Raw genomic sequence first — 12,655 nt, forward strand, 5'->3', positions numbered from 1 at the left:
TCTTAGATAGGACAGTAAAAGACAGAAATAGATTAACTGAACTTCATCAAGATTAAAAACTTCTACTCTTCAAAAGACACTGTCAGAAGGTGAAAAGGCAAGCTCTTGAATAGGAGACAGCACTTGAAAATCCTACATCTGATAAAAGATTTGCACCCAGGATACAAAAAGAACTCTTACAATTCAATCATAAAAAGACAATCCAATTTTAAAATGGGTAAAATCCTGAACAGACAGGTCTTCAAAGAAGATACACAAATGGATAAGCACATGAAAAGATCCCCAACATTCTTAGTCATCACAAAAATGCAAATCAAAACCACAAGGAGATGCCAACTCACAACTACCAGGAGAGCTAATGACCAGCGTTGACAGGAATGCATACAAATTGGGAGAACGATATACTTTGGATAAAAATGTTAAATGGTGCAGCCACTCTGGAAAACACTATGGCAGTTCCTCAAAAGGTTAAACAGAGTTACCATATGACCCATACGACAGCATTTCCATTCTTAAGTCTATTCCCCAAAGAAATGAAAACATGTTTACACGAAAACTTGGACAGAAATGTTCACAGCAGCATTATTAGCAATAGCTAAAAAGCAGAGGCAAACCAAAGGTCCATCAATTGACGGATGGATAAATGGTTTAGACCCACAACCGAGTAATGTTTGACAGTAAACAGAAATGAAAATACTGACAAGCACTATGACATGGATGAACCTTGAAGACGTTATGTCAGATGAAAAAAGCTAATCATGAAGGACCACACAGCATGTGATTCCATTCATGTGAAACACCCAGAACAGGCACATCTATAGAGACAGAAATCAGACTGGTGGTTGCTGGGGGCTCAGGGATATGAGGGGAGGGGGGTGATGGCTAAGAGATGCAGGCTTTCTTTTTGGGGTGATGGGAATGTTCTACAATTGATTGTGGTGACAGTTGCACATCTCTGATTATACTAGGAGATATTAACTATGCATCCTAAATGGGTGAATTATATGATACGTGAAATTATTTTTTTTTTGGGTGGGGGAAAGTACTTCGGTTTTACTTATTTATTTTGAGAGGAGGCACAGGGGATCGAACCCAGGACCTTGTGTATGCTAAGCATGTGCTCTACCACCTGAGTTACACAATCCCCCCTATATTATGTGAATTATATCTCCATAAAGTTATAAAAAATCCAAAGGCAGGATCTGGAAAATTTTCTTAATTCTCTCTTTTGGGTGTACCTACACTATCTGAACTTCTCCATGCATTTACAACACGTCTAAAATGAAAAGAAAATGAAGGAAATGCCTAACTCCAACTGGTTTGTATAATGACTTTTCTGCACAAGTTATCCTGAAATCCATGTAATCAATACATACAGATTCTATATCCATTCACAAAAGTGAGGATGAGACATGACAATTTTCCGGACCATGCCATGAAACATTATCCTCTGATTTTTATCTAGCTTGCCTCACTGTGGTGAGAGATCACTCAAAAAATACTGTTTAATAGGAAAAAAGTTAACGTCTGTGAGGAAAGATGTATAATTTTCAACTTCTCTAAGGATAAATATTGTAAGAAAAAAATATATAAAAAATGGCAGAATGAGAGTCAAAGTTTAAGAAACAAGTGCATCATAAAGGTAATAAAGCTGTAATCATAATGAAGATGCAAAAGAAAGCTGTCCCTGAACAGCTAGTGTCCTATAACACCATGCGCTGTACATTCACGGCTGACGTGCTCAATTTCATACATACTTGGTCTGCAATTTGATGTAATTTCCTCTCTAAATCCTGTGTCTTATTTTCGACATTAGTCTGATGACGTGCTGTTGTCACCTCCAGGGAAGCTTCCAACATGAACACTTTCTTTCGGGTGTCAGTCAGCTCTTGTTGAAGCCGTCTCACACAGGCCTAAAAGGATAACTCTGTTACTGATTTTTAAGTCACCTTATCATTAAGTTACATTAATAATATATAACTCCAACATATGGACTTTGAGAACTATCCCCACAGACATCAATTCGCCTTCTTTTACCCATAGGTACACATTCCTGTTTACTAACTTTTGTTAAAGACAGAGAAGGCATGAACCTCCTGCCTTATTGACAGTAAGTTAACTTAGACAATGGGTGCAGCCCCACCAGCCATTCCCTGCCCCTCCCAGGAAGTGGCCGAGATTTACCCCCACTGAAGTCTCAAACAGAAAGGGGTGTGCGGGTGGGATGAGTGGTGGTAAATTCCACACTGTGGAACATTCTTTCTCTTTCTCATTAGAGGCTTAAGTTCAGAGTTCACATATTCAATTTGGTGCTTAAATCCTTCCAATAGACTCCTATCTCACAATAAAAATGATGTTATTACAATGGCCTTTGGGGACCCTAGACAACCTGGCCTCCCCTGCCTCCTGGACTGCAGCTCCTACAGCTCCCCCCACCCCTCCCACTCACTGCCTTCCTGCCGCTCAGGACTCTGGCCACTTCACCTCAGTCTGAAAATGGGACACCACTGCCAAACTCGTACAGCACAGAGCGCCCCAGTTCCTCTGTACTGGACAAACTTAGATCCAAATGACAGTAACTGAGCCTTGGAATGAGAATTGTGAGCAGATTATTTGAAAAAATGTTCAAAGTAAATTATAAATAGATGGGGGGAAGACTAAGGCAAACACAGTTTTGCTAAAATTCACATTAGTCCCAAATTATGACTGAATGAAAAGTAGATGACTTTAAGGAGTGGAGAGGTCACAGCAAAACATGATTTGAGATGGAAATATTTCTGAATTTAATTCCAACTGACATGAATAAAAAGAAAATTATATCAACTAAAAATGTATGAAAAGCTACTGAAGGAAAAGTACTACAAGATGCAGCATTTACACATCGGTTCATCTGGGAAATCTGGATTTGACTGTCAAAGTAATCCACACAACTGAACCTTCTCTCTCTCTCTCGCTCTCTTTTCTTTTACTTTTTTTGTTCACACAACTGAAGCTTAATTTCAAACTACTCATTTTAGATATGAGCATTTCATTTACCTGCTTCATCACGATACTAAAATGTGGTGACAGAAAGATTAAAATGATTTGGGTAGTATAAGACTAAATTGCTAATACCTGCCTGTATCTGTCAACAACTTACAGCTTAATCTCTTAAAATTTCAGGCGACAAGGCATATTTACTCAAAGTAAAGCACCTCTCAGGTCTAATTTTTGTTTACTGGATACAAGATATGCTTTTAGTCTGCTTTACAGGGTATATATTTATAGCCCACACATTTTTAACATTCAACTAGTTTCAACACTTAGCTTTCATCGGACACTGCTTTGAATTTTCTTTGAGGAAGTCTGAAAATTAGTTCTGTTTCTGGGTACTTACTTGCATTTCTGCTCTGTCAGTTTCATACTGATACATTCTGTCTTTTACACATTTGCAGTCATTGATTAATTCCTTGTTTCCTTCCTCCAGCATCAGAAGTTGTTTACGCGCGGCTTTACTCATATGGTCTGGAAACGGCTCTGGGATATTAATTGTCTTTTTACTTTTGGCTTCATTTTGAGCAACTTCCAGTTGCTGTCGAAGCAACATGTTTTCACTTTGTAGTTCACACAATCTGTCCTCCAAGAATGCCTGCTTTGCAGCGTATTTATTGACTTTCCCTTGTTTGTGCCGATACAAGTGTTCAATTTCCTTCTTTGAACACTGGGCTTGGCTTTGGTCTCTATGCACACATTCTAATACCGTCACTGGTCTAAGAGCATCTCTCCTGGGATGTAGCTCAATTTCTGGGCCACGGTATTGACTTTCAGCTTCAGGAAGTTGCGGAGGAAGCACCTCGCCGTTACCTTTTGGGTCAGACACCTCAAAATTCATTGTGTCCTGTAAGTGAAACGACTCATCTCTTACTCTTTGAACTGTACTCAATAAGCTGACGTATCACAATTTCCTTTGAAGTGAAAGACTAATCTCTAAGTTTATACAATAAGAAGTTTGCAATAACTGGATATCCAATTGGAAAAACTTAAGGTGGATACAAGTCTCAAACTTTATACAAGCAGAAATCCCCAAAAGTTCAAAAATTTAATTAAAGACTGTGAATCCATGAAAGTAAAAAGAAATCACAGAAGAATGTTTAAGAAGCTCAGAACTGGAAAGGCTTTTCTTTCTCTGAAATACAACAAACCCAGAAGGCTTACAATAAAAAATGAAAAAATCTGACTACACTTAAAAATTGTATCTCATATCTAATCTTTACAGCTACCCCCTCAGTAAGAGCCTTAGCTCTGATTATATAACAATTTACCTTCCATTCCTTCATTCAGAAAAGACACAGAGCATCTACTAGATGCCAAGAACACCAAGAAATTAGTAAGTTAAGCTGTAATTGTCATAGTTCCTATTTAGGATGAGATAAGTTTTAAATTTGCTTTAAATGAAAATATAGATCAATTCAAAAGAATAGTATAAATACTATTGATGAAACAGTGTTAGAGATATGAAATTTTCTCCTAAGACTAATTTACCTGACTCGGTTTATTCCTTATGCTCTTCAGTTCAAATTCTAGTGGTTGGAGAGTGCTTTCAAGTTGCTGTTTCTGGAAAACCTGTTCATTGTATTGTTTCCCCCTGAAAATTAATTTTGTTAGAAATTAAAAAGTTCATTTTATGATCTGGTTCTTCACATGCCGGTTTATTACCCTAATGGAATTTCTACGTTCTCATTTTGTTTTTCATTTCTAAGTCTCACATTTTAAATTCCTCACTTCAATCTCTTCATAAAGATATATATATTTGAAAAGTAGCAATGAAAAGACATAATGCTACTGAGTTTCAGTCAAGAGTAACTCTGGTGAATAGTGTAGGAAAGAAATTTTGCAATTATTCAGTAAGTTATGAGTTAAAAATTACCCCTTTTTTCCCACATAGCCATAAATAACTCCTTTATTAGAACAGAGAATTTAGTTCCTTATTAAGAGAATTTGCTGTTTAGAAACAAGTTTATAAGTTCATGAGAAATAAAATTTCAACTCCATGAAATACTACAGGTTCTCCTAAATGATCTACAGTGGGAGGTAACATCCACAGATGTCTTTTCCAGAACACAGATCCCCTAATTAGCATAATCCAAGGCGAGGCTGGGGAGTCTGCTACATGACACCCTACGCTTTATGTTTCTTCTTTTGCAACACTTTGAACTTACCTTGTTGACTATTATTTATTTAGTAAATCATTTTTAAATCCCTTTGGAAACAAGGCAGGATCCATAGTAAGTAATTAAACAATAAAGAGTAATCTGTGCTTTCAGCATACACCTTTGAACTGATCTTATCTCTGCATGAGAGAGAAGCTGAAGAAATTAACCAGTAATCACTTTCCACTTTAGTTTTTAGTCCATCGATTCATATGTCAAGAATAAAACTGCATAATTTTTTTAAAGTTTCTGCCTTGAGACAATTGTTCATTTCATAATTCTGCAAGTGGGAATGTAAAGTAATATAAACTTTCTGGGGGACAATTGGGAGATAAGGATCAAAGATCTTTTTTTAAAGAAATATAGAATGAGGAGATATATATATATATATTGCTGTGTTATTTCCAAGAGACTCATATTCCACAATATTAATGAAATTTTCTCCCCTGTAAAATCCCAAAAGTTCAGTGAGCAATCATAAGACTTCTCCTACATATCTTCATATTAAATATAAAGAGTTCAAATATTTCTTTAAAACTAAGGAATTCAGTACCTCATACTGCAGAGCTCTCGTTCCCACGCCACATTTTGACGTTCTAACTGTGAATTCATTTGTCTTGTTTCCAAAAGCTCTTTTTGTAGCTTGTTAACCTTATTTTCCATTTTTTTAACTTTTCCTCTAAGTAGTTCACAGTCAGATTCTTTACATTCTATTAAGCTTCTGAATGAATGAACTGCATTCTGAATTTTCAATAAGGTAGCATAATCTGCATTAGGAAGAAAATACAAATAGAAATAAGATGAATGAGTAATGTTTTGTGTATAAAGGACTGTGCATTTCGCATTCACTCATCCATACATTGAACAGATGGTACTGAGCATCTATTCTGTGGAAGACATTCTTCTAAGCTCTGCAGACATTAAAAGAATGACAAAGTAATATTGTGAACATTATGTAAATAAATTTGACAATTCAGATGAAGTGGGTAAATTCCTCGAAACAGAGAAATTACAAAAGCTCAATTAAGAAAGAACACATAAGCTAAAAAGCCCTATATTTTAAAAACCAAAATGAAAGTCCTATTTAAAGACCTTACCACAAAGAAAATTCCAGTCCCAATGGTTACACTGGTGAATTCTACCCAATATTTTAGGAAAATTTAATACCAATTCTACAGAAATTCTCTTGAAAAAATGAAGAGGAAGAAATATGTCCTCATTCTACAAAACTAGCATTAACCTGAATCCAAAACCAGACAAAGGTATTACAAGAAAGAAAACTAATGTCATGAAAATGGAGGTAAAATTTCTAAACAAAACTTTAGCAAATTAAATCCAACAATACAGGATCATTCATCATGGCCAAGTGAGGTGTATCCCAAGAATGCAGGGCTGCATTAACACGTAAAAATCAATTAATGTTATTTATCATATTAACAGACTAACAAAGAAACATCATATGATCATGTCAGTGGATAAAAAGAGGCACTTCCCAAACCTTAACATCTATTGCTGATAAAAACTTCCAGCAACCTGGGAACTAAGGGAACGTCTTCACTATGACAAAGATCTGTGCCAGCTTTACAGCTGACACCATGCGCAATGGTGAAAAACGGAACGCTTTTCCCAGAAGGTGGGGAACCGGACAGGAATGGCTTCTCTTACTCCTTCTATTCAGCACTGTACTGGAGCCAGTGCAATCAGGCGAAATAAAGAACCAAAAGACATCTCGATGGGAAATGAAGAGGTAAAACTGTCTGCTAATCAGCGGGGAATATGATTACATGGTGCGAGTCAGCTAACTCCAACCTGTGGGCTGGGTTGCTTGCTTTGGTAAATAAAGTTTTACTGAAATACAGCCACATCCATTAACTTCTGTATTGTCTATGGCTACTCTTGTCATAACAGTGACAGAGCTGATTAGCTGTGACAGAGAACGTATTTATTGTCTGCATGTCTTAAATATGAACTATCTTTAGTAAGACAGTAGTTTAAAGAAGAAAAAGCTTGACCACCTTTGGTTTCATAGAAAATCTGAGACAATCCATAAAAAGGCTACTAGAACTAATCAATGGGCTCAGCCAGGTTGGAGGGCACAGAGTCAGTATACAGAAATCAAATGTATTTCTATCATCAGAAACTAAAATTTAAATTATATTATTTTAAAACAAACAAACAAATAAAAATATACTACTTACAACCGCACTGAAAAAGAAGAAATACAGGTAAACTCATGAAAGACGGAAAGACCCAGACACTAAAAACTCTAAAATATTACTGAGAAAATCAAGGAAGACCTATATAAGTGGAGAAATAAAATTTGTTCAGGGTTACAAATTCCATATTGTTAAGAAGTCAATTCTCCCCAAATTAATCTACAGATTCAACATAATCTACATCTAATTTCTAGGACACTAGCAGACTTTTTTTTTTTTTTTTTTGCACATTGACAATCTGATTCTAAAATTCATGTGGAAAGAAGGGTAATAAAATGATACAAGATGAATCCAGAGGACTGTGGCCTTTAACCATGGAGATGTGAGAAGCAGTAGCTGGATTTTAAGCAAGGGGGTAACAAAAATCTGAATTTTAAAAACTATCTAGTAATCACGGTTGCGGTGTAGACCAAGGTTCCAGGAGGTGGAACGGCGGAGAAAAAAGTCCTGAGGTGATTTCAGTGTTCTAGGAGGGAAGTAGTGATAACCTGACCTTGGGTGAAGGCATAGGAGCGGCAGAGTCAACAGACAGCACAGGGAGTGGGAACGGTCACAGCCCCTGGCTGGCAGCGCACAACACGTCTGATTCTGCTTTAACACAAAGCAGGTTTCTGAGACGCAGCGGACTGTTACGTACCCGCGCTCCCTGGGGCAGCACTAGGTGTGCACACGTTACCGCGAGATACTTCAAAAGGCTTTGTAGTCATACAGGGGCCCTACCTTTCCCCTCCAGGCCAAGTCGTTCGATTAGCCTCAGGGTGTTCTTATAATTAGGGTAAGGCGACTCGCAGTCCTCAGAAGCTGTTTCCGGTGACAGAGTTAAGTCATCGAGGTCACCCACAGAATTCACCTGCTCTTTGACCTACAAATAAATAATGCTATTTCACAGTGTCTCCAAGAAAGTTATAAAATATGCTCAGTGTACTGAGGTGATAAATATCCATCTTTTTCTGAGAGCAAAAACACAGACACTTCTTGAAAGAGCTGATTTTTGTCAAAAGGCTAATTTTATCAATAGTGTTTCCAAATTATTTTTAAGTAAATATCTCTACAACAAAGGAGGATTTTCTGTTTTTCCACTCTATGTTTTATAAATTGTTTTACTAAAGGATAATATTTTTATAATTAATATTTTTCTATACCTTGTCCTTTTTAGCAGATGTTTTCTTTGAAGACCTAAAAAAAAAAAAGAAAAAGCAATTCATTTCAGCCAAATACTAAATAGTGAAAATACAAGAAATATGTAAACATGTTATTTTTTATATAAAATCTTTGCATTGATAATTAATTTTCAATACAAGGGAATAAACATAAATGGAAACCATAACATTAAAGGACAAAGAAAGTATATCAATTATATTATTAACAATGTATTAAATTTAGATCAAGTGGACAAACAAAGAAAAAGGAAGAACATAAGGTTACTTGCATTATTTGATAGGAAAAAATATACCAGGATTTTCCTGTTGTTGTCATTTTCAATAAAAACTGGTATTTAAGGCACTAAAACCTATTTGGAAAGTATTACTTAAGTCCTAATATGAAAAAAACCCTTTTCTAATAATCATAGAATTAGCTTTCTCGAGGACTTAGTACGCAACTGCTATGCATTATTATCAGCACTTTACATGTCTTAAAGACATTTTAATCCTCTCAACAATCCTGGGAAATAGGTAATACATTAGGTACTTTACCCAGGAAGAAAATGAGGCACAGAAAGGCTAAGTCACTTGCCAAAGCCCCTGTGTCTGCCCAGAATTCCAACCCAGGCAATCTGGCTTCAATACGTGCATTTCACAATATGCTAAGAAAGTAATATTTATTTTTAAGTATTTTTAACTAATGTAGTAAATGAATCTCTATTATTATTCTATGTCTAGGTATAGTTATAAATAATAATTTCTGGGGCATATATCCAGAAGGAACCCTACTTCAAAATGACACCTGCACCCCAATGTTCTAGCAGCACTATTTACAATAGCCAAGGCATGGAAACAGCCTAAATGTCCAACAGATGACTGAATAAAGAAGAAGTGGTATATTTATACAATGGAATACTATTCAGCCCTAAAAACCAACAACATAACACCATATGCAGCAACATGGATGTTCCTGGAGAATGTGATTCTAAGTGAAGTAAGCCAGAAAGAGAAAGAAAAATACCATATGAGATCACTCATATGTGGAATCTAAAAATAAAACAAAACAAAACAAAAATTCAAAACAGAAACAGACTTATAGACATAGAATATAAACTTGTGGTTGCCAAGGGGGCTGGGGTGGGAAGGGACAGACTGGGATTTCAAAATGTAGAATAGATAACCAAGATTATACTGTACAGCACAGGGAAATATATATAAGAATTTACGGTAGCTCACACCAAAAAAAAAAAAATTGTGTCAATGAATATATGTATGTTCATGTATAACTGAAAAATTGTGCTCTACACTGGAATTTGACACAACGTTGTAAAATGACTCTGACTCAAAAAAGTTAAAATAATAGTAATAATAATTTCTGAATCTTAACACCTATTTTTTAAAAATAAAAAGACTTTAGACCTAGGCAATACTGGAAATCAACTTTCAATAAAGATTTGCTTTTGTTAAAGAAATTAATCAGTGGGCATTCATTATCCATTCAGCTGTTTGTTCATGCATTTGACATGTCCTTATAGAGCAAACAAAACATGTTAATGACACTTTTGGTACAGGAATAATGGCTTTTGTAATTTAGAACTTAGTAATCCAAAAGTAATCATCTGTGATAGACTGTTAATAGTTTATTATTCTATTGTATATAAACAAAATCTTCCCCTTCTTCCTAGAATCTAAACAAATATTAAGTTAATATAATCTGATAGTTTACAAAAGCATACAAAACCATAGCCACCCATGATGATACTGTCAAAGACACTATAATATCTAGAATCATCAAGGAATGATTAAACCCTATTCAGTATGGCCTAAGTGTGTGTATAGTTATTATGAGTATACAATTTAAAAAAATCTATGTACAATAGTGTAATTTTAAAGTCACTATCTGCATATTGAATTGTGTAAGAATATTACGCTTCAGAACCAATGAATAAGCCCTTACAACAACTATATGTGAATAGACGTTTACTAGAATCTTTTAAAGATAATGTAGTACAATCAATACACTTTCTTATACCGGAAATGCAAACAAGGTTAAACTGAAAATCATCTCTTCTACGGAATCAATTCCAACAGCAGAGAAACATGCTCTACAAACTACCAACTTATTAAAAAAAAGAAAGGGAACCCCCACTAGCCCCACATCCCCCTTCAGTTATCACCCAGTCCTCTCCTGCCTTCCCAGTGAATGTTTTCTAAGGGGCTGTTTAGACCGATTCACTGCAGCCCGGCTTCCATGGGGACGTATTATTGAAACGACTTCTGGTCAAAGGCACTTGTCCTCATCTCAACCTTTTGGCAGCGTTCCTCTGATAGTTGAGAAATACCTTGCCTAGGCCTTTGCACTATATGATGCTGTTCTATTTCCAGAGAAGGTAATCACTGCCAATATGTCTTCACCTAGAGATAAAGAATTTGTAGACTTTCCCTGCCATGACCTAGATCTCCTTCACTTAAACTGCTGTTGTCACTCATGTGCAGGAGACCACCAGCCAGTGAGGCAGTCTTCTCAAATACATGTGAAGTCACAGATGCTTTTAATGTCTGTTTTCCACTTTCATTCTTCTTTACTTCCTTCATAGGCAAGCCAGGAGAGCTACTTTAAAACAATCCATAAAAAAGCCAATTTTTAAAAAATAATTCTACTAATAAATTTTAAGAAACCAATTTTTGAAAAATTCGAACTCTTATCCATCGTCAGTCATTTAATAATTCACAAAATGGTTATCAAGTGCCAACCATAGGCAAGGAAATACAAATTCTTGCTTCAAGGCAGATTTACAATTATGATACAATGTGATACGCAAGAGCTGACATATGGAAAGTAATAAGTGAGCATAAGGAAGGCTTTACAGAAGAGGGGAAACAAGCAGGTCATGAGCAAAAGAGACAGGAGGAAATGATTCTACCTAAGAGATTAGAATGTGAGCACAAAGATTAGGCATTTGGAATCTAAGAGTGTCCTCGGAACCTGGAAGGAAGAGTGCAAAATAAATGGAAGCAAGTACAGAGATGAGTCTGGGAAGAAATTCTGAACAATACTAGGAAAATAATAATTATCTACTATTGAATACTGATATACGCTTACCTATCAGAAATTTCTTTCTGCAGAGCAGGTAACTGCTGGTCATCAGTTTCTCCCCTCTTCCTCCGCTGAGTTCGTCCTTTATAACAGTTGCCATCACACATGGTTTCTGATCCTTCCAGTTCACCACTTTTGTTCCTGTTCTCTTCTACTTTAACCTTTAGTGAAAGTTTGATACAAAAGGTAATTATTACTTTATTCATGATAAAGACTTTCTTTCCATTCATTTTATCATTTGACTCAGAGTTTGCCCTGATTTCAATTGATTAAAATATATTTGTTCTTACTTTAATTTTATCATTTGAAGACATTGAAATATTTGTAAATTCTGCTTCTTTCTGTTTGAGGAAAAGAAAGAGAATTTCCAAAATTTTAAAAGGGCTTTCTTAATGTTGTGCTGTTACATCCACTCTTCTGCATGTGAATGGCAGAGACAGAGAAATAAAAAGACAAAGTCATAAAATTTGTCCTCTTCTGTCTTTACCACCTAGATTTTGTATTAAACAGCCAGACTTAGAAGATGTCACACCTTGGCGCTTCAGTAACACAAAGGAAACAATCTTCTTTCTGTGCTAAAGCTATCCTTTCCCCACTACATTTTATAATTCTTGTTTCATTTGGATCCTGGGGTATCAAAAAAGTGGTCTTTAATAAAATATATAAACCCAAGTTTACCGAAAGGAGCAGAGTGAAACTGATGAATTGCCAGTTAGTGTGGAATTCTGGAAAAGGAATAATGATTCCCAATTTCACATTCAATAACCATGACCATTTTATAGCTAGAGGGCATAGGAGCAGTGAGTGATCTACCTTAGCCCCACTGTCTACTGATAATGGGAACACAACCAAGAAAGGTCAAGTGATTTGTCCAAAGCCCCTAAAGCAGCAATCTTCAGCATTTCACGGTGTCAAAAGAGATGATACCATTCTCTAACACTGAATCTAATAAAGTACCAAATAAATTCATCAAATTGATCAGATAAGTTAAAAGGGTGACTTTGGCAAAGC

General features: G+C 35.8%; 1 protein-coding gene across 1 annotated transcript in view; it reads right to left on the reverse strand.

Annotated features, from left to right (window-relative positions):
- LOC105104358 (ankyrin repeat domain-containing protein 26-like) overlaps nucleotides 1-12,655 on the reverse strand; it is a 44,367-nt gene that overhangs the window by 28,519 nt on the left and 3,193 nt on the right. The window contains exons 3-9 of the mRNA XM_064489582.1: nucleotides 11,651-11,805; nucleotides 8,548-8,581; nucleotides 8,126-8,267; nucleotides 5,743-5,956; nucleotides 4,522-4,624; nucleotides 3,377-3,877; nucleotides 1,758-1,913 (exon numbers count right to left, since the gene is read on the reverse strand). Coding sequence (XP_064345652.1) covers nucleotides 1,758-1,913; nucleotides 3,377-3,877; nucleotides 4,522-4,624; nucleotides 5,743-5,956; nucleotides 8,126-8,267; nucleotides 8,548-8,581; nucleotides 11,651-11,805 — 1,305 coding nt within the window. The remainder of the gene's footprint in view (nucleotides 1-1,757; nucleotides 1,914-3,376; nucleotides 3,878-4,521; nucleotides 4,625-5,742; nucleotides 5,957-8,125; nucleotides 8,268-8,547; nucleotides 8,582-11,650; nucleotides 11,806-12,655) is intronic.

The sequence above is a fragment of the Camelus dromedarius genome, chromosome 9 (assembly GCF_036321535.1).
Source record: "Camelus dromedarius isolate mCamDro1 chromosome 9, mCamDro1.pat, whole genome shotgun sequence".
Taxonomy (NCBI): Eukaryota; Metazoa; Chordata; class Mammalia; order Artiodactyla; family Camelidae; genus Camelus; species Camelus dromedarius.